This window comes from Onychostruthus taczanowskii, unplaced genomic scaffold (assembly GCF_017590055.1).
Source record: "Onychostruthus taczanowskii isolate IOZ18803 unplaced genomic scaffold, ASM1759005v1 scaffold1, whole genome shotgun sequence".
Classification (NCBI taxonomy): domain Eukaryota; kingdom Metazoa; phylum Chordata; class Aves; order Passeriformes; family Passeridae; genus Onychostruthus; species Onychostruthus taczanowskii.
Genome location: NW_024496525.1, coordinates 7,038,270 through 7,059,872, shown reverse-complemented (window position 1 = coordinate 7,059,872; position 21,603 = coordinate 7,038,270). Strand labels below are relative to the sequence as shown.

At 46.9% G+C, this 21,603-nt stretch overlaps 1 protein-coding gene and 1 long non-coding RNA gene across 12 annotated transcripts in view; one reads left to right on the top strand and one right to left on the bottom strand.

Annotated features, from left to right (window-relative positions):
* Positions 1-21,603, bottom strand: part of SLC8A3 (solute carrier family 8 member A3) — a 115,751-nt gene that overhangs the window by 15,164 nt on the left and 78,984 nt on the right. For 6 of the 10 annotated variants that reach the window (XM_041400215.1, XM_041400205.1, XM_041400244.1 and 3 more), the window contains one exon: positions 9,875-9,981. In XM_041400215.1, the coding sequence (XP_041256149.1) occupies positions 9,875-9,981 (107 nt within the window). Of the gene's footprint in view, positions 1-8,373; positions 8,595-9,874; positions 9,982-21,603 lie in introns of those variants that run through there. The other 4 variants (XM_041400234.1, XM_041400251.1, XM_041400272.1 and 1 more) reach the window with 3 other exon arrangements.
* LOC121333702 lies at positions 1,891-16,206 on the top strand. Of its 2 annotated transcripts, none has more exons than XR_005952349.1 (3): positions 1,891-2,014; positions 3,007-3,100; positions 16,024-16,206. It is a non-coding gene; the product is annotated as an uncharacterized LOC121333702 (long non-coding RNA). The 2 variants fall into 2 exon arrangements; XR_005952348.1 differs by lacking the exon at positions 16,024-16,206 and adding an exon at positions 13,272-13,352.

The window sequence follows — 21,603 nt, the reverse complement described above, 5'->3', positions numbered from 1 at the left end:
CAGACACAGCCCAGCCCCTTTGGGCAGTGACCCCCTGACCCTCTCCTCTCTTGATTTCCCCACTCCCCAGAGCTGTCACAAAGAAACATCTGGCTGGATCCCTCTTAAGTGTAACCCACAGACAGCCACAGCCTACATCCAAGTATCAAACCAGCTACAGCAGAATCCATACAGCTAAAAAACTCAAACGCTCTTTGAGAGGGGCCAAGCACCAAGTGTGTGCCTTAGCTTTAACTTCTACTTGTCTTTCAAACAGCAAACCAATCCCTGAAGACCTGGTTGCATGTGGTGACAGTATTGTAATTACTAACACTTATTATCATGCACTTTTAGTCTCAGAAGCTTAAAACTCTGTACAGAGTCAGTATTAACAGCCCTATTTGACAGATGGTGAAGCAAGCAAAAAGAAGCTAAAGGGAACATTTTGCAAACTCAGAAGTGGGCTGGAGTCCAAAAGTGCTGATTTTTCCAGACTTGCTGGTTTGGGCCTCTGAAAAGAAGGCACTTTTATATAGATGCACCCAATTGTATCTGTGGCATTTGAAAGTGATTTCCTAAGCAATTTATCAAAGGTTGCACAGCACATCCATGGCAGAGCCTGAGAAACTAATCCTGAGTCCTGACTGCCAGTCACTTCCTTGCTCTGTTGAGCCGCAACCATGGGCACAGCTTTCCCAACAGTCTGCAGAGAGACCCGGTTAAGATCTTCATCCACTGATCCGTCTCCTCAGCTGTAAGAACTGTGGGCAACCCAAGAGATCTTCCTTGTCCATGTGGACAGGTAGAGGCACAGTGAAGGGTGAAATGAAGAGGCTCCTTGCTGAGCAACCCTTCTGTTTCAGGGTCAATTCCTTTTGAGAGTCAAATACCTTGGGGAAACTCTTTGTGAGTACATTCTGCATTAAGTACAGTGCCACTGAGCCACAAGATGCAAAGGGATGTTTGCTCTGCCTGCACGTCCTGTCATCCACACACCTCTCCTTGAAGTCTCCAACAGGCTCGTCAGTACCCCTGGTTGCATGAATCTGGAGGCTCCTTGTAGCTCTGTCCTGCTACAATTCATGCTGTCATGTGACCTTCTTACTGTTCCATGGTCTTCTGGTTCTCCAGACAGTGTACAGAAATTTAATTTGCCTTTTGCAATTACAAAATGGGTCGATTTGGTGTTCAAATGTAATATAATGAAATATTACTGGGACCCTAAGCTACTGTGGCTATTAAAAAAACACACTGGTTCCTCATGTTTTTTAAAACTGTTATTATACTGCTCTGGGATTTGAGTTTATTTCTTTTTCCCCATTTGTTTGTGAGCCTGAAAAAGAACAATTTTTCTCCCTTTCACTTATGATATGATACATGAATATTTGAGGAAGCCTATAAAGCTATGAATGAAACATCAAGAATACAGCATGCAGAAAGCCAAGGGATTATTTTATCTTTATATTTCTGAGTGAATGCTGTGCATGCAAGCAAGAAAATGATTTCACGGACTAAAGCTTTCTTCCTGCACACACATCTGCTAATGTGCCCTTAGCCCTGACCTGTAATGTTTCCTGACAGCCCATCTGGGGATGCTGTACCTGTACCAGCTTCACTGATGGCCTCCATGCTGTTCCCATCCCACAAGCCTCCCTCCACTCTCCCCATCCTGGGCTGCATCCCTCCAGTCCTCCCCAGGGCACCTCTCCCTCTCCTGCACTGCTGCTCTGCACATCACGCTCCTTATGGGGCCAAGCCAGGCCACCTGACTGCTCTTGGCATTTCAGGTAGTCTCAGAGACTTAACATGTGTACTCTTACAGGAAACTGCTAAAATTAGCTCTGCAGCCAAATCCAAAATAGCAGTCCCAAGTATCCCTTACCTAACCCTCGCATGGTGTGATTGTGGACAAACACGTGTGCCTGCAGATAAGGGGGCTGTGACGCTGACTCACCCAGGAGGACCCAAAGCCTTTAGCTCTGCATCTCTGTTCCTCCTTCACTGGGGTTTCTCTGCCCTGAAGGCTTGGTTTTGAGTAGGTGAAGTCAAAATTGCATGCATGAACTCTGCTTCCCTTGTAACCCCTGAAAATGGACAATTTAGACCTGAATTTTAAAAAGCTGCTAAAAATCTGTTTACTAATAAGCCATTTAATCTGCATGTAAAAACATGTATACTTTGAGGTCAAATTCTGCTGTGACATGCATGTTGTGTGGGTTACAGATCAGGAATTTCATTACCTCCTGCTTTAACTCCAAAAAGCTTAAAGCAAGAGGAACCAGGCTTGAGATCGAAGCAGACCAGCAATCCAGCAGTCCTGTGTTTACAGCAACCTGATGTGCTGAACCTTTTTCTAAACAGGGAAACATTTTTCTCTGCTGTTTACCTCACTGAGAGATTTGACTATGCTGCATGCTTTATTCTGGACTCATTCTTCATTAACATAAAACTTTTCTAATCAGTATCCCTAAAGACTCAGAGAAGCCACTGTGTAGATAAGAGGATCCTTGTTAAAGGCCTGGGATTTAGAGAGGGAGTTGCAATGAGGGAGAGGAGGATGAATTTTGAGGAAACTCTCAGTCACACAGCAGGGCAGTCACAGGACGCCGCAGGCAAAGAGAACACACTGCCTCCACCTCCTGCACACTCAGAGGTGACCAAGAAGCAACCATGTGAAACACAGGCTCCCTTCCCCAAAGAGATGATGGTCCTCCATCTTCTAGATGTAACTGTCCACAGGCTCTGCCTCCAGATTTGCTCACTGAGGTGAGTAAACTGTTTCCCTAATAGATTGAAGAGACCCATGCATGAGGGTTTTTACAGGCTAAACAAGGCAGAGATTTTGCAGCATTAACCAGAATGCTATTATTATTGAAGTCAATAGCAGAGCTCTTGCAGGCTCCAAGAAACTCCTCCCCATCAGGAAAATCAGCAGCATTCAGCCTGATCACAGAGCTGTGAGCAAATGATTAAACCTTGAAGAAATGAGGTAATAACAATCTAACATTTTTTTGCTACTCTCATCAGCAGCTGATGGAGTTGGTGAAGAAGGAGTTTCCTGGCATCTTTTCACACTTCAGAAAACTGCAGCACATGTATCAATACAGCTTACCTTAAACAGGTATGGATCTTTGTAACAAGTCAAATAATTTCATCAATATTTTGATATAGATAACTTGATGGATCAATCCAAGCTGGGAATCCTTCCTTCTTTGAAGTTCAGTCCTTCCTCTGTGACTCCCAGTCACATCCTCCCTCTGGGCACAAAGCTTTCCCATCAGAGGTGCTGACACTTGATTAGAAGGAGATGTGCCATGAGATTTGTCCGCACCAGTTGACTCTGTGCTGGGAGGGCTGAGGAGACTTCAAACAAAATCCTCCCCAGCCAGGGCATGCCACCCAGCTGATAAAAGTGTTTGCCAGCCATCTGTACTCCCATTTCCAGCAAAGTCATATCTTGTGGGAGACATGCTTTCTGAAGCAAAACTTCACATGAAGGTTGTCAGTCCCTTTCACAAAACATAGCCCTCAGACTCAGCCTTCAGGCATCAGCCCTGAGGTTGAATCTTCTACCACTGTGCCATGAATTCTCACGAGCTGATTCCCAGTAACCCTCATGCAACATATTTTTCCAAATGCCATTTGCACCATTATCTGCAATCAAGTGAAATCTTCCAAAGTAGCCTCACTTGCCATTCAGGCTGTATCAAACTAAGTTTAGCCACAATTTAAGCAGAAGAGCAACTTCATCCAGGGAACACAAAGGAAGTTCTTCTCCTGTAATCCAGGGCTGAGGAAATACTGTAAAAGCTGATGTGTGAATAAAGTATTACTCCAAAATCTTGCTGGGACAGCAGCAAAATATGCATTCTGAGTTATGAGCTGACATAATAGCAGAGATGCTATGAGAGCAAGAGTCAAACCAACAGACAGCGTCTAGTAATAAAGGAAGACACTAGTTTCCCTGCAGGAACCCTTTAAAAAGGTGCTGACAAAAGGATGCCCAGAAATGTGGTGTAGGGTGCAGGGAAGTTGCAAAACCCTGCAGCTCTCAGTAAACAGGCATTCAGGTTACATGACTTTGCATATGGAGGAAAAGTGAGACAAGAAGGATTTGAAGATTAATTTCTTAGAAACTGAGAGGACAAAAAAAGTCAGGAAACCTGGAAAATGGCCAGGAGGATAGAGAAAAGCAACATTTACCATCCTGGCCAAGCAAAGAATGTGAGTCTCTCTCTTTGATTTCTTTTTACTCATTCACTAAGATACAACAAGCTTGCAGCAAGCACCATCTTTGCCAGTGCTCTGTGCATCTGATATGCCATTACTGAGTCAGCACTGGTCATGCTGGCTGGCAAGATACCAATCTCAGATCTGTTCTCATGTCTTTGAATTATTGGAGCACATCAACAAAAAGAGCTACTATAGTAAAACTACTTGATGTGATTTGTTTGGATGATCAGAAAGACTTTGAAAAACTCCAGCTGCAGAAAGTGGTTGGTGAAAAAGAACAGATGACCTGTGAGACAAAGGAGATGTGGCATTTATGTAGCAGGAGTAAGTAGTCAGCTCTCCTTACTGCAAGGGTTAACAGCTGAGCGTCCCAAGGCTCGAAGCAGCATGACTCATGTAACTGGGGATGAACAGTGAGGAGCAGCATCTGCAGATGATGCAAAATATTCCAGTTCAAAGCTGTATCAGTGCCTGGTCTGCATTCTGCAAGCCCTGGTCAACCTCAAGGCAGGCATTTGTGTTTGGACCACCACAGGAACACTTCTGTGTAGAGATTTTTCCTCCAGTAAGGTGATAGCAGATGCAGAGAGCAAGAGCAACAAGATGGATGTCATGCTGAGTTCTGGCCCTCACAGAGACCATCCTGGAGACCCCTGTGCCCCACAGCTCTGATCAGAGCCAAAGAGAAGTTCCCTTGACTGGAAGTGACTGCTTTGTATTGGCAGGTGTACAGGACAGCACAGACACTAATGCAAATCAACCGTGTGGTAGTAAGCCCTGCTCCCACCTGCCATCCTCCTCCACTGCATGTCTGTCAGGAGCCACTGCCACTGCAGCCTGCAGCAGCGTGGGTACCCTCAGGGACAGCACACTGGGTCTGAATAGCACCAGGCTCTGGACCAAGTTCTGCATCCCAAAATAAACCACTCAAACTCTGCCCCAGGCTGCTTTGAAAAGCACATACTACTTCTCCCTGTCATCAGTTCTGCCATCACTTCAGGGAACATTTCACCCCTGATTTCATCACTGCCACCTTGTTTGTATCCCTAGGGTAAGCTTGGATCTGCCCTCTGCATGGAGAAGTCCTGGGCTGGCTGCAGGCCCTCAGCACAAAGCTGTGGTAGTGCAGGCACAGCTAGCTGTCTCTGCGTGACCCGGATTGCAGATTACTTCCAAACATGACTGCCATTCATCTGAGGTGCCCAACGCCACTTGCCTTTCAGAGGAGCCAGGAGAAGTTTTGAAGATGCTGCAAACAGCTGAGAGCATCAGTCCTCCTACAGCACTGAGGCACAGGCTAGTGTGACACAGCTAAGTGAGGAGTAACAACAAAACGAGGACAAACTGTCAAGAAAACCACATCTTTTGCAGCACTGGGAACAAATGCATGAATAGCCAAAACCCAGAGAGACTCTACCTCAAAAGCTACCGGGCCTGGGTCCCCAGGGAGAGGCAACAGCTGTGCTTTGCCCTTGCTGAGTGAGTCACGTAGGGGTGCATCCACCACCACAACAAAACCCAGCAAAGCCCCTGCTAGGTGACTGCGGTGTGAGATTTTCCCCGTCTGTGGGCACGGGACAGTGACAGCACCTGTGCTGATGCTGGCAGGAACACGTGTGCTGGAGCCAGCACGAGCATCCCTTCCCAAGGCTGCACGTCACACAATGCCCGAGCACGAGCAAGCCCGAGCGTGGCCCGGGCTGCCTCCTCTCCGCCGGGAGCCAGCTGGTCATGCATGAATTCTGTGAAGCTGCTGGCCACAGCATCTGCTCTTGATCGCTCACAATGCTCTCTACGGGAAAACCTCGTGTAGCTCCTTATTCGTCATGCCAGGCACAAGGCAGGCTCATCGGAGATGCCGCAAAGCGCAGCAGTACAGAGCTGGGGATCTTTCCAGATGCACGGGATTTAGTGTAGCGACTGTGCCACCTTGTGCCAGCAACATTTACGAATGCAGTTGAATCTCCTGCCTCTCAGATTTTAAAACCATGGTGCTCTCACTCTGACTTTTCTCTAATGAGGCCAGCCAGGGCCCTGCGTCTCTTTCCTGGCATGGTCCTTTACTTCCTCCAGGCAAAAGAGGGTCTGTCCAAGGGAGTGCCCTCACCTCCTGGCCTGCAGCCTCTGTGCTGCAGATCAATTTAGTCCAGCTCTGACCTCTTTTCTGCCTCTTGGAAATCAGACAAGCACACTGGCTATAGCTCATATAGATGTAAATAAGAGATATATGATACTGGCTCTGTAGTTCTAGTAATAATGAGGACGTTTTACAACTGGTCCACTTCTGGGGCCATTTGGGTTTTTTGCAAACACTTGTTCTTATTCAGCCAGGAGCAATGTGACCTGTGTAGGAAAAAGAAATGTGGGACTACATAAAAACAGCCCATTTCTGACTCTGTTCTGATTCTGCTCATTGTTTAGAAAAGGCTGCAGGATTCACAGAGAACAGACAGCTGAGAAAAAATTCATTGTGTCGCTCCAAGCTGCCAAGTGCATAAGCAGGAGAAAGCCAGGGGCCTGTGATTTTCCTCCTGGACCTGCTGAGATGGAGGTGGGAGACCCGTAGATAGAAAGACATCCCCATACATGTGGAGAGGAGACCCCAGTGTGGTTCTAGGACTGAAGACTTTGATCCAGGACCAAACATTTGGCCTTCACAATATCCAAGAAGAAATCTGAGCGTACTGTGGGTGTAGAGAACAGATACCTACATGGAAGCTGTGGCATTATATGGTTCTTTTTTATGATGGAAAAAAAGTAGTAAAAAAACTAGTGGCTACAAGCTAACACCAGACAACTTCTACTTAGAAGCCATGCTCACATCTTTACCCTGGAGGGCAACTGATTGCTGGGACATACTCCCATGGGATATGGCAAGGTTGATCACTGCTTCTGCTCAAGAGCAGTTGGACTTCAGTGAAAACGGAGGGCTTGTGCTTCACAAAATGAAACCTGATATCCCTCATTGCCTGTGGGCTGCAGGAGGCTGTCTAACAGTATTAAAATATGGGTTTACATTTTTACAAGGCCACAGATGCTACATGATACTGAAATGCTAACGTAACCTGTGTCTATCCTGAACATCCTATGAAGCAGTCTGTGGGAGCTTGGACTGGCCAGAGGGCAGCTGCTGTGCTGGTGAGGTAAGAAATAGAAGACATTTCAGCAAGGGAGAGCTGTGCTGAGCAGTGCATGGGCAGCAGCCAGGTGTCCCATCACTGAGAGCAGCACCTCAGAGCAGAAATAAGCCTGTGGGCACATACATCTGGCTCTACTCTATAACAGGCACCCAGAAAGTGGATTTGAACTCCTTTTTGTAAAGTGCCTCTGTTTAAATCTTGGCTCTCCTAGGCCACCCCAAAGCTAGTGAAGCCAGTGGCAAGACTCAGTGAGAAAGGGGTCAAATACATATAGGATAAGAACAAAGATAGATGTTGGCAAGACACAACTGTAAGTTTGGATTTATTCCAGCTATGAATCCTGGTCTGCTGGGAGATGTTGGATCTCACTGTTGATGAAGTAGGACCTCAGTAGAGCTTCACGCCCTCTGCATGACAGATTGTGATTGTTTGTGACACATTTAAAGGGGTTTTCAAATGGAAGACATGAAGAACCATTTCAAAAAAAAAGCAAGCCAAGTTACTTCACACCTCCTCTCTTCTCCTATGGACTTTTCATCACACTTCATGGGGACCCAAGAGCACCAAAGCAGTGCCATTGGAGGCAACAACAGAGGGAAGGACAGAGGGAGTACAGGAGGAGCTGAAGGGGGCAGCCATGCATTACGACCTTCTCTTGCTTTTTGCATTCCCCAAGGTCCTGGCAAAGAAGCAGGAGGAGGGAGAACAGCAAAGGTGTGCTCAGAACAAAAAACATTTCAAGACAAGGAAACCCAATCAAAATAACACAGCCTCCGAGACTCAAGCATTGCACAAAAGGAGGATCAGAAGTAAGCTAGGCTCTTAAGGCAGAGATGACACCGAAACAGGGTAAGAGCAGAATACAGGAGGGCAAAGAGTACAAGTCGATCCCTCTACAGGAGGAGGAGAAAAGGAGGAAGGGTAAGGAGGAGAAAGAAGGTTATATTTTCTGGATTTGGGGTTTGGATACTTGATTTTGATTTTTTTCTTTTTTGCATTTTTTTCATAAAGGATCTCACACCTGATATTCCTCGTTCCATCCATTGCGGTTCACCAAGGGCAATGAAGAAATTCTCCTGCCTTTCGTATTCCTCCTCATCTACTATCTTAACCCTTATGGTCTTCCTGTAGGGACAACAAGAGAGACAACCGTGTACAGCGGGTCAGCTGGCTGGAGGCGAGGCAGCGGCGGCGTGGGCTCCTGGCACGCAGCCCCTTCCCGCTGGGGCGGTGCGCGCTGGCCTGCCTGTCGGACACAGCATCCTCGCAGCGGCTCCTTGGGAGCAGGGCTGTTAGGGGCAGAGGGGGCTGGCAAGGGAGTGAGGAGGCAGGGAAAAGTAGGAGGAGGACCTTGCTGATGGTTAGTGGAAGGTGACTTCTGCAGCGCATTTTTTTCCAGTGTCAGATGGTAATGGAAAGGGTGTAAGTTGCCTGAAAAGCATCAGGGACCACCAACCTGAGCTACCCACTGCATTTTAGCTGGAAGACCAATTTCTTCTTACCATTAATAATAAATACAGTAATAATACCCTCATGATTAATAATAAATCTGCAAAGACTCTGGGCTGGGAACCTGAAGAGAAGAGAGAGAGACACATTCCCCAGTGCAGTGAGGTAGGTCTCTGCCAGTGGCTACAGCTCCACCAGCTGCTAAGGAGGCTGATGGTTCTAACTCCCATTTTTAAAACGGCACATCTTATTGCTTTCTCTTCTTGATAGTATCTACCCATCTTCCTGTCCTGTTCTTCATATGAAGATGCAGTTTCTCCAGGAGATGGACAGCTTTGCTCACAGGGGACACAATGGGACAATGCCTCCAAGGCTCAAAAGGAAATGCCCTGGGCACTGAAGCAGGTCTAGCCTCTTTCCCCTGAGGCCAGCTTATCTGGCCCCCTCCACTACCCCTGCAATGCACACAGCTGCTGTGAGCCCCCAGGCAAACCAAAGGGTTTGCCTGGGGGCTCACAGGAGGGCCCTGGCTCTTCCTTGCCCTCAGCTCCTGCTCCCAGAGTTGCTCTGTGACAACCAGACCAGGGGCTGCACAGCCTTTGCCCACTGCTTCTCAGAAGTCACAGAGCTGCTTCTCTGCCAGGCCTCAATTCCTCTGTTTTTCTAACACAAGTCTGACTGGAACAACCCATAGGACCAGGGCTAGGTGATGATTTCCTGAGATGCTGGATGTGTTTCTAGCCAGCATCTTCCCACTGACACTACAAAATTTTCTTGGGCCCTCCAGTGGGGGTAGCAGAAGTTTCCTCTCAAGTCACCACAGAAATATGGACAAGCAGGACTGCTCTCCATCCTTCTCTCTCTCTCCTCCCCTTGCCACTTTGCCTCTCAGCAGCCCCAGCACCACTCCCCATGCCACCCCATGGGTACCATGTGACACGGTGTGCGTGCACAGCAGTGTTTAGGGCAGAGCAGTCAGAGACAGAGAGACATCAGAGGAAGAGAAGAGGAGGAAGGAGATGGAAGAAAGGAGGAAAGAACGTTAATGTTAGTCTGCAGGGCCAGTACTACACCTTTCTGTAAACTCATATCCACCATGCGGGGGCTCATCAGCTCAATGAAGAAATTCTTGGTTTTTTCATACTCCTCATCATCAATTACCTTGATGTGAACTGTTTTGCTGTGGATGGAAAAATAATAAGGGTCATAAAGGGGAGAGGGGAACAGAGAAGCAAAAGTCAAGGAAGGACGGAGTTAAATGGGTACATTAGAGAGTCAAAGTTTTCTCACCCACTAAACAAACTCAACATGGCCCTTTGAGAAAGGCTAAAGCCCCCTTTCTGCAAGCAACACTGGCCAATTTTCTGTTTAACCCAAAGGCAGAATGGCAGGCTAAACTAGAAAGTGAAGTTAGACAAAAACAATCCCCCAGCAAACTGGCTCAGGGCTCAGCCTGTGGGCAGTGAGGTCTGATGGCCAGCAGAGAAGCAGGCTTCCCTCACCCTGTTACCCCTGGGCACACACACGCACACAGGCATGCACACCAGCAGCCACACAAGCACACACACACACCCTGCTGCACCATGCTGCCACCTCAGCTGCACTGGCCTGCTCTGAGCTGCTGGAGCAGGTGGGCAGCAGATCCGGTGTTTCTCCTTTACCAAAATTCTTACAAGTTCTTGTACCATTTTGTAGGAAAATAAGAGCTCACTATGTCATGGTTTCCTTCACAGCAAATACATGCCTTATGCAGCGGTTACTGTCCCACAACTTTCATACCCAAAGAGAACAAGAGAAACAAGTCAAAGCTTGCCAACCCACTGCCTCCCTACAGACAGGCTGCACCGACTGTTGCAAGCTCAAAATGACCCCTGCACTCCCCTCATTCTCCCAGTGGCTGCAAAGGTTCATTCAGCCGCATCCCTCACTTGTGACTGAAGACATTGGTGCTTTCATTCCAAGCTGGTATGACCCCCTCTTAAATACAACATTGTTTGCATGTGTAACTCCTCTGAATGGGTATCTGCTTGCCATCTTGGGTCTCCTAGACTTCTAGTTGATCCCAACCCCAAGCTGGAACTGTATTTTTTAAACCAGAAGTCAGTTCCACATAAAAAGTGTTTCCCTTACCTCAAAACAATTGCTCCTGCCAGTGAAAAATCCCCTGCTTCCCACTGCTCTGTACCCACACGTAGCCCTGCAACAACAACCTCCTCTTCTTCTTCCTGCCCATTCTTAGCAGTCAAATCAGGCCCAGGTGCATGTTGTGCACAATCAGTCTTGCCTGGCAATGGGAAGGAAGAGAAAAGCAGGACTGGCAATCACAATCACTGGCAATCTGGAAAGACGTGCCCAAATTCACATCTCTATGTGCCTCAGCCTGTAGCCTTTGCAATTAAATCCTGTATCTTTGATCTCACAGTGCTTTAGAGAACAAGTGGTCTAGCCCTGCACCTTGGGAGTACTGTGGTCCCCACCCTGGGGATGCTGCCGTGGCCAGCAGCCTCTGGAAAATCACCATTTCAGCACAGACTAGGAGAATCATCACTGCAGCTTGCATTCCTACTGATATCAATAACAACCAAAAAAATTATTCAGTCATCCTACAGTTTGACCCTCAAGTCAATTCCTCCTGCACTCCAGCTGTGGAAATCCTGTTCCCTGTGCTGACTCTGGTCTTGATCTCGGTCCCAACCCCTCTCTTTCAAATGATGGCACAGGGGTAAGAGTAGAGTTTGGACAACATCAGTGTTGCCTATCCATCAGTGCAGGAATATACAAGAAAAATCATCTCCAATTCTTCTTTCTGCATTAAATCAGCTTTATTTTGGCAGTGCTTGCTCTACCCATACCACGCACCAATGCCAGCAAGCCTGCCTTCCCTTCTCTAGGCTCTTTCAATCTCTGCTAATCCAGCCAGAAAGATTTTAAAAGGTATTTCTCTGGTGTAAATGTTGCTGCTCTGCTAAGACTCCATCATGATGATTCTTTGTTTCATTTTTGTTGGAGATATTGAATTTGGCTTTTGAACCAGATTTTATCTGGGTCCCTGATACTTTGCAAAGCTTGTTCAATTTGCTGAGTTAAACCTACAGCTGATTCACAGCTCTGATCTTTCCTTGCTCATTACTACAAAACAGAAGGTGGGATTTTCCAAAGCAGACAGTGCTTCCTGGACGTGGGTTGCTTTTAAAAATCCTTTTCATAAGTACCATTACTTATGTTTTTTCCATTCTAGGAGCTTCGAAATAATCGGTATTGCTAAGTACGAGGAGCTCTATATGCCCTACCAAGTAGTTCCATAATGTTGAGACTTCCTTAGAATAGTCTTTGTTTTAATGTAAAAAAAAAAAAAAAAAAAAAAAAACAAAAAACCAAAAAAACAACAAAACAGTTCAAGGAAGGGTTGCTGGGGATCCCTAAAAGCTAGCATGGCAAAGTGCTGGCTTTGCAAAAGCAGGTCCCCTCAAGTCAGGAACACAAACCTTTTGGGCTCCAAAACCAACTCAGCTCTGCTGCAAACTGGACCACTACCACACACTCAAGCATCAGGTGGCTTTTCCAAAAAGAGAGTCTGAATTTGATTACCAATCCAGTAACTTCCTTGTTTCCTCCTTTGTGACAAGCTTTTAAGGGGAAAATAACCTTTTATCCAGGTTTGAAACACTAGGTGAAGGACAGATCAAAGTGACAGGCCAAAGCCACAGATGCCCTGCATGGACACAGGCTGGGCCTTGCACCCCCTCTCCCCATCTGACTGAATCCCAAAGGAGGTGGTGCCCAACCTCTCCAGCTTTGCTGAGAGGTGGTGAGTGCCCAGCAGGTCCTCCACCCCAGTAAAGCCTTGGGGACATAGCAGGAGCCCGGAGGTGATGCTTGGGGACCAGGTGTGGTGGGATGGGAGTGATGGGAGCCAAACTGCAGCCACTGCCAGCTCTTGCTCCAGATCAGGGTGTTGCCAGACCTCCCTGTGCAAGGAGAAAAGGAGCAGGGCAGAAGTTGGCAAGGACTGTGCAGTGACACGGGGAGGTGGGTGAGGGCTCACAGACTCAGTGCCACATAATGGGGAGTGGTTAACCTTTCCCTGGGATTTTGTGGCAGAGGGAAGAGCAGCATCCCTGCTCCCAGGCCGCTCTGCAGCCTGCACAGATGGGGGCACAGTGCTGGGTTTGCTCCCTTGAGGGGAAGTGCCCTTCTCTCGGCTGGCTGCTCCCGTGACTGTCACCACAGAAAGGTCAGTGCTGATGGAGGGGGGGTTGTGGTGGCCCATCAGGCCACCCCTCCCAGTCCACTGTGGCTGGTGAGGGCTGCCCTTTCCCCCGCTCTGCAGCTTCCCTACCTCTGTGAGCATTTCGCTCAAATCCAGGCCTATGAAAGCAACCATAAATACAGCTGCGTCCTGAGCTGTCATGAATTGTCTGGAGGCCAAAACACAGATTGCTCCCACACAATCTCATCTCTCACCTACAGCCACACTGAGAGCTGCGTCCTCGGAAGGCACGAAGAGTGCAGGAGATGGATGGGGAGAAGGGCTGGAGTGTAACGCTGCCCCGGGAGGACATCACGCTAATGTGAGAGATGTGACAGAAGGACACCGAGAGGCAGAGAGCGTGTGGGAGCAGGAGGCTTGGGAACATTTTGCTGCAAGAACATCATGACAGCTTCTTGAAATTAATGGAGGCAGAGGCGGGCACGAGAGGGGCTGGCCATGCAGCAGCCCTGATGGGCATGCTCACCACCATGGGAAGCAAGTAATCCGAAGCCTACCTTGCTCAGCTGAGCAGCTTTCATTCCCCAGCCTCTGGCTGCTCCACATGGGGAAAGAAAGCCTTCTCCATTCTCTCTGACAGTTTGACTAGGGGGCCAAGACACACCTCAGACAGCTCAAAAGCAGAGAACAGCAGAGACGATCCAAAAGCCTCTCCTGGCATCAAGGAGCCACTCTGCAAAACACAAAGCCCCACTGCCAGCACCAAGCCACAGCACAGTCCAATCTCAACACCTGCATGACTACAGTGATGGGAAGGGCTCTTTAATTCAGGGCTCGGTGCAGCTTTCAGCAGTCTGAGCAACACTTTCAATTTGGCCTGTGACACAGCAGGGCAAGCCAAAAGCCAGCACTCCCATGGAACACCTGGCCATACAGAAGTCAGGATAGCTGCTCACTTGCTTCTTTTTCTCTGAGGTTATTGCAAGCTGCCACCCAATAGCCTTCAGATGAGGTTCTGCTTTCAACATGCACTTAGAAACAACCACTGGTTTTAAAAATCAGGGATGGAAAAGCTCCTCTGGGGAGCAACATTAAGAATGAGATTTCCCTGAGTAAGCAACAGAAGATGAAATGAATAGACATCGATCTTCTCCTAAAGAACTTTGTGCACATGATGTTGCTAAATTCCCCATCTGGGAAGTACAGAGGATAATCTATAAAATCATTTTATTTGACAACATGTCCACTTCCAACACATAAGGCAACAACTGAATGGTTATTTGATTAATGTGCTAGAAAATACCGAGTATCTCTTTGTGTGGACACTCTCATTTGCAGGAATTATTGCTGAGAAGGTTAAGAGGATGTGTCTGTGTGGGTCTGTGTGACTTTGGAATGTGAAACAACTCTAAAAACAATGCAAGTCAGGAGATGTCACATAGTGTATACCACTGAAACAGGCAGGGCTGTGCAAGGGCACATTTTAGAGTCCCTGGTGGGACGCTATTAGCCAGGGTGAAAAGCAGCCGGGACAGCAAGGTAAACATTCTGGGGCAGTGAGATGAACCAGGAGATGTTCAGTAACTCATTAATGTGAATCATTAGTACAAACACTTTGGGTCAAGCCATTCTGTTCTTGACACATCCTGATAAACCCAAACCTTCATCTGATTTGCTGTGGGTACAGGTTCCTGCAGCATGAAGTTCAAAGCCTCTGGTACCAGCCTGACTCTTCCCCAGAGCTCTGCACTGGTTTGGGATTTCACTGTGAAGCTGCAGATAGGGTCCAGCTACTATGCTAGAAGACCTCATAGAGCAGTCACAGTATCACAGAATATGCTGAGTTGGAAGGGACCCACCATGCTCATCGAGTCCAATTCCTGGCAGGATACCCCAACAATCATACCATGTGCCTGAGAGCATTGTCCAAATGCTTGAACTCTGTCAGGCTTGGTGCTGTGACCACTTCCCTGGGGAGCCTTTCCAGAGCTCAGCCACCCTCTGGGTGAAAAACCTTTTCCTGATATCCAACCTAAACCTCCCCTGACTGGTCACATGAGGAAAGAGATCAGTACCTGATGCTTCCCCTTGTGAGGATGCTGGAGACCACAATGAGGTCTCCCTTCAGTCTCCTCCAGGCTGAACAGACCAAGTGATCTGAGCCACTCCTCACGTGGCTTCTCCTCCAGACCATTCACCATCCTCGTGCCCCTTCTTCAGACACCGTAATTGCTTAATGCCTTTTTTATATTGTGGTGCCCAAAACTGCACACAAGACTCGAAGTGATGCCACCCAGTGAAGAGCAGAGCAGGAAAATCACCTGCTTTGACTGGCTGGCAATGCTGTGTGCTTGAGGCAAACCAGAAGGGATTAAATAAGGTTATAAATAGTGGGGATCTGTCTTTGCCCAATTCACTGGGAGGTGGATATTTAACACAACAATGTGACAGTGTTCACAGGAAAGGTGAAGAAGCCAGCAAAAGTCTGATTTGATGCCCAAATATGGTCATATGAAATTGTGCATCAATAACCCAGAGTAACAAACTGAGAAATTTTGAAGTAAAGAATTATGTTGTCACATAGCACAGAAAAAGAAAAAAGTGTTTGAAGGGCAGAATCATTAGATCCAAAACCAGATTCACTAAACTCACCAAGGAGATGCTGAGTGATCTTAATTTCAAGAGAAAATAATGGTAATTTAAGAACCAATCCAGACTATGACCAAGACAGGAAGGTTGCACTTTGGTCTTAAAATCCTGTTTATGAAAGAAGATTTTTGATTAGTATGGAGATTATGGAATGGGGGGGGACAGGTTGTCAAACATTCAGCTGCAGAAACTGGCAATGGTCACAGTTTGTTGTAGCAGAAAGGTCAGAACTAAAGGTGCCTCTAAGGTCAGATTAGATGTTGGTACCAATTAACTAAGCAGGTGCCAACAGGATAGATGAACTGTCAGAACACCGTTTCGAGCAGATCACTGATGTGCATGTTGCTGATGTTTGAGTTACAGGAGAAGTGGTGCTGGTGCAGAAGCTGGAGACAAGCCATGGCAGGCCAGTTTCCAAGAACTGGCTGCATTGTTCATGAGGACCTTGGAAGAGCAGCTGTGCAAGAGTTATCCTACTTTGTGTAGCAAGCACATGGGAGACAGCCCCAACAGCTTCACTACCAACCAGTTCCCTATAAAGTAACATAGTCGAAGCCATCCCCAGAAAATGAGATTTTTCTCTTCTGTGTTTTCTCTTTTGTCATCAAGTTGTTTTATGGGATAACCAGATAGTAACTAATTATCTTTTAATCAAAATCACCTGATAAATTATTATAAGAAACTATAATCTTATTATTAAAATAAGGTTCTTTGCAGTGCTAATTACAATATGACCTACCGATTTCTAAGCCTGAAGCCATACAAGTAAGTCAGTTGATACTTCCATGCTTTAGTTTCTATATCCATGCAGTGCCCATGGTCCTTATTTCTCACAGGGACTTGACAGGGGACAGTCCCTACTTGGTTTGAACTCCTTATGTGGAAGATGCTACAGTGATGCAACCAGAAAGAAGATGAGGGAAGAGAGAAAGAGGGAACTTGAAGTGGTGGTGGAAGTATCATTTATTCATATGAGTATCAACTTATTCTGGCTTCATCTCCCATTTGCAGGAGCACTTCTGTAGGGCACTTTCTCTTCCTTGCTAAAGTCTATTTACTTCATGAGGGAACTAAAAGACCTCAGAAAATATGTCTGCAAAAAACTATCATCCTGCCTCTGGGCAGAGGCATTTCCACCTAGCCATTCCTGACAAGTAGGTGTTACCCAAATGCTTTCTAATAGCCACATTACAAAGATGGTTTTCTGGATGATCTTTCCCTATATTTCAACTCTTTACCCCTAGAAAGTCCTTTGCAATGTCCATCCAGACTGATAAAGCAGGAGGGGGAAGAAGCCTTTGGCACTGCCCCCTGGAGTCCCTGCTGTTCCTCCCACACAGGCAGAGTCTGAGACCGGCCCAGGAGACCCAGAGCCCTTCTGCAAGCCTCTATCCCTGCCACACATGCAGCACACGGGTGATCTCTGCTCCACTCCTGCAAGGGCCAGGGCCAGAAACATCCAGCTCTGCTACAGTAGCTCACAGGCAGGGAGGAAAGGTTCACTGGAGAAGACACCATGCAAGAAGCAGCTGTACCCCGAGGTGGAGACAATGATCCCAGTCCAAAGCTTTGTGTGACCCCTCATGCCCACCCTGGGACTGGGCAGGACAATGTGCAGGACCACCAGGAGCTCAGGGGCTCTGCCTGGCTGGCTGTTGGCAGTGTAGTTTGTTCACATAACACCAGATCTCCTAAGGCATAAAGGAGGAAATATTGACAGAGAAAGGCATCTTCCCTTTGTGTATTCCTCATGTAATCTTGGCTAATTAGTAAATTGGCTCATGCTTCAATTAGAACTATTGAAAATGCTTTAGTAGCTGACACATGATAATTAAAGGGACATAGCCAAAACTAAGAGCTGTATTTTTAGTCTTTAGTTGTATAAGAAAACTTTAAAGTATTACAAATAAAAGATTCATAGTGATAGCCATTAAAAAAATAAATCCAAAGTAAAAAAAAAAAAATTTAAATTTCCTGTCATGGTTTCTCCACCCTAGATGACAACACTAAAAGGGGTTTCTTTGTCTTTCTGGTCATCTTCATTTTTCAGTTTGTGCCTGTTTTGTGCACAGCAGCCCAGCCCTCGCTTCCCACTGCCACCCAAGACTGCCAAGAGACATGAAATGCTGTCAAATTCACATGACAATGTTTCACACCTACTTTGTACCAATGCAAATAACTGTACCAGCAATGAGAAATCAGAGCTGCTAAGTTGCAAGTGAGTCCATTAAGCACTTCCATGCCATCAAAAAAAACCAAAACAAAACCTTTAAGTGTCTAATAAATTCAGGGCAACCCAAGAGATGTGGTATATCCGTGTATCAGCCATAGGAATCACCACTGGACCCAGTGAATGGCAAATTCACTCCACTCTCAAGTCTCACACTCAGCTTGGAAACGCTGAAACACCAAAATGCTCCATGAGCTCTCATAATGCAGTCAGCCCTGCCAGACAAGATATCCAAAGCACTCTATATTTCACTTTGTTCAAACATGACAAAATGCTCTAATATACAGGGTTCTTCAAGGAAAGATGCCACAGTTTGTTTTTAAGAATTTCTGCAAAAAAAAAAAAAGGGAAAACCAGAGTTTGTTAAACCCCCTTCTTTCAGCCGAGTCCATGTTGCTGACCAGCTGAGCTATTTAGGTTCGGTTGTACAAGCATAACAGCCCAGCTCCACAGGTTTTCTTTTCCTTATTCAGTTTAATGAAGCTACTTGGGTTTGAATATTGAAGCTGTGTGTACAGACTCATGCAGGCCCTGCCTGGCTTGCTCCAAGTCAGCTTCTTCTTGCTTGCCCTATGAGACTCGATGCTTCAGGGCCAGGGGAGAGCAGACAAAATTTCAACAGCTTGTGGAACTATTTGTTGAGGTCTGTACAGTAAGTACATGTCTTGTACAAGCAATAATTCAACGTGGCAGCCCATGAAACCAGACAGTTGAGATGGGTATGAGCCTGGTGTAGGTGCAAAGCAGAGCCAGGGCCCTGAGCACAGACATTTCACCCCTCCCTACCTTGGGCAGATTCCCAGGGGAACAGCTTCATTGAGGAGATTCTGTGCCATTTTTCTCTTAGAAAGGAATTTCAGAAGGAGCAAGACTTCAACTACAACTATACTGTGGGGAGGGAGAAAGGGAGGAATGGAGGGATGGACAGAGGGAAGGACAGAAGGAGGAAGGAGATCTTTTGTTTGCTCTAGAGAATGGCTCCAAAACTTGACAGGGTGCAGGACTGGGAGTGCCCTGGACAGGACCGGGTAGGTTGGACTACCTCAAAGTCTCTTGAGGTGTTCTGAGCAAACACAAAACAGGGATTCAGCTGGAAGTGATCCCCTGTCCCACCACAGTGTTCCTGAATTCCACCTGCAAGACAGACACTTGTCATTGGCTGGTATTGGCAGATCAGTGCTTCAAGCTGTTGCCCCTAGTTTTAGACTTTTTGCTGAAGGCATGTAGATTTGGAAGCTATATTTAGATGTCTTTTCTATTCTTCAGCAACAGGGTTGCCATGGAGATGCTGGTGAGGACAAGAAGGTGGGGACGAAGGGGGGAGGAAGTTGAGGAATGAGAAATACTAGATTCAAAACAATCCTTACCAGCCTGGGAAGGCTTTGAATTCCTCCTAGGGCAAAAACTGCTGGAGCTTGTTAGCCGAAATGAGCCCCTGGCATTGCCTGATGGTGTGACCCTGCCATGCATTGCTCAATGCTTTGTGATAGCAGGTTTGAAGAGACACAAGGGGCTGGCCTTCAAGCATTGCTCCTTTGGGAAAGTGTGGCCCCTTTCACCTGAGCTTGCCAAAACCAGAACTCTGGGAACTTCATAAATGTCTTGCTGCTGCCATGCTGCTTCACAAGTTCATACTGACTCCATACTTGGTAGCTCCTGCCGTAGCTGGGGTGGCTTTGTCTCTGCTGCCAACAGTAGAGGCAGACAGGGCACTACAGCTGGGGCCAGAGCTGCCCAAGTCGACCCAGAAGCATGGGCAGGGACATGCTAGCACACTAGAGACAAACAACCCAGCACAGGAGCCAGCAAGTGGTGGGATACAGGCAGGGAATACAGGTCCTTGATCTCTGCCTGCCAGGCACACCCACATTCCCTGGGATGATACTACCTGCAGGCACAGATAGATGTGCAGATTCATACCTACAGCATTGCTGCTCCCAGCAGAGACAACACAGACTAAGGGCTCCTCCTAACATGGCTGTTCAAGACTCACTGTACAATTACTACACTGCTGATGTCCAGGTATTAGAAAGATAAATTACTTGTTGATAGAATTTCCTTGCTAAAAGTTTAGGCCTTGACATGCTACAGTGATCTCAGACCTAGGGGGAGGTTAACAAAGCCTGGGGAGAAGCATGTACTACTGATAGTGGACACAAAAAATGCAGGATTTCCAGGCCACAAGGACATTTGGCAGAAATCCCAAGATAAGGAAGGAACTAATAAAGCCAACTCAGCAACTGTGCTGAAATTGGCTCTGACTGGGCAAAAGGTCATTTTGAAAGGAGGAGATTGCAACCATCACTCATGAAGTACCGACTCAGGAAACTGATGGACTCAAAAGAAGAGAAAGACTGAGCATGTGGACTAATTAGCATGAAAAGGGATGAAAAGCTGGTAGAGCAGAGGACTGAAATAATTTAACCAACAGACAACAGAATATTGATTAATAAGAGCACTAATATGCAAGTAATTAATTAATAAGAGCATTAATAGCCAATGAACATCAATGCCTTTGTTTGCTAAAATGCATAAATAGTGAAAAGTTTTGATAGTCCTTGTGCTAACTTTGTGGATTTGTTACCCAGCATGCCTTTCTGCACAGAACTGTAAATCAGACAAATACCTTGATTCTGTATGTGGATCAGCCTCTTGCATACCAGGTGAAAGAACCTGTTTTAGGACAACAATGGCAATGAAATTTGTCTTTTCAAGAAAGGTCAGGATAGTCCCCCTAGTTCCCAGCACGGGAGCTGGCATATCTCAACACCCCACTCTCTTTTGGCTCCTGCATGTGACAGCATCCACAGATTTCAGTGCTCAAAGCACATCAAAAAGGGTGGAGAGCAAAGCCAACTTTCCCACCACAAATGCCTCCGGATACCAGCCTCACAAGTCCCCCATCCCCTCCCTCACCCTGCTCTTCCCACACACCCACGCAGACGGCGCTTTCAGCTCGGCAGGACGGCACTCAGCCCAGCCACTGGAGTTGCACTACATCCAAAGCAGCAAGGCAGCAATCTGTAGGAAATTAATGAGCTGCAAACAACGCTGTGCAGCTGCCAGCCTGAAATGAGCCCACTCTGCACACTGCAGATACAATTATTTTATATGAACAAAAGGAGCTGGAGCCAGAGCTGGGATGCTTTGGCTCTGGTCACAGGCTTCTTGTGACCAAGATAAGGGGCAGCACAATGAATTGACACAGCCAAATCTAAGTTGCATATCCAATCATTTACATAGAGCCAAGATACTGCATCTTTATCCAAGGCTCTGTGCATTTGGTGGGACTCACAGTTCTCTGTAGCACTGAAAATAGGGCAAAGGATGCTCAGTTACACATCACAGAATGTCATTTCACTCTTTGGGACTGTTTTATTTCTGTTTCTTATAGAATAAAAACACACGGGGAAAACCAAACAGGGCTATTTTCTGAATTTCCAGGAACTCATGCCTAGGGAGAAGCTGCAGATTCCCAGAAGGAGGCCAGCCCTGCTGGGCTTTTAGTTTCAGAATCCAGAGCTTTGCACCATTAAAAAACCACCTCCTTATTCATAAACTGAACAGAAATCATGTCATCAGCCAGCTTTGCACTGAACCAGAGTGATCCAGAAGGGTTAAATCTAGGAGCAGTGCAACCCTCAAGCCTCAACAGATGAGCTTCATCAGCTCCAGTTCACAGAGAGATGGGCTGCTGCACTGCCTCCCTGCCT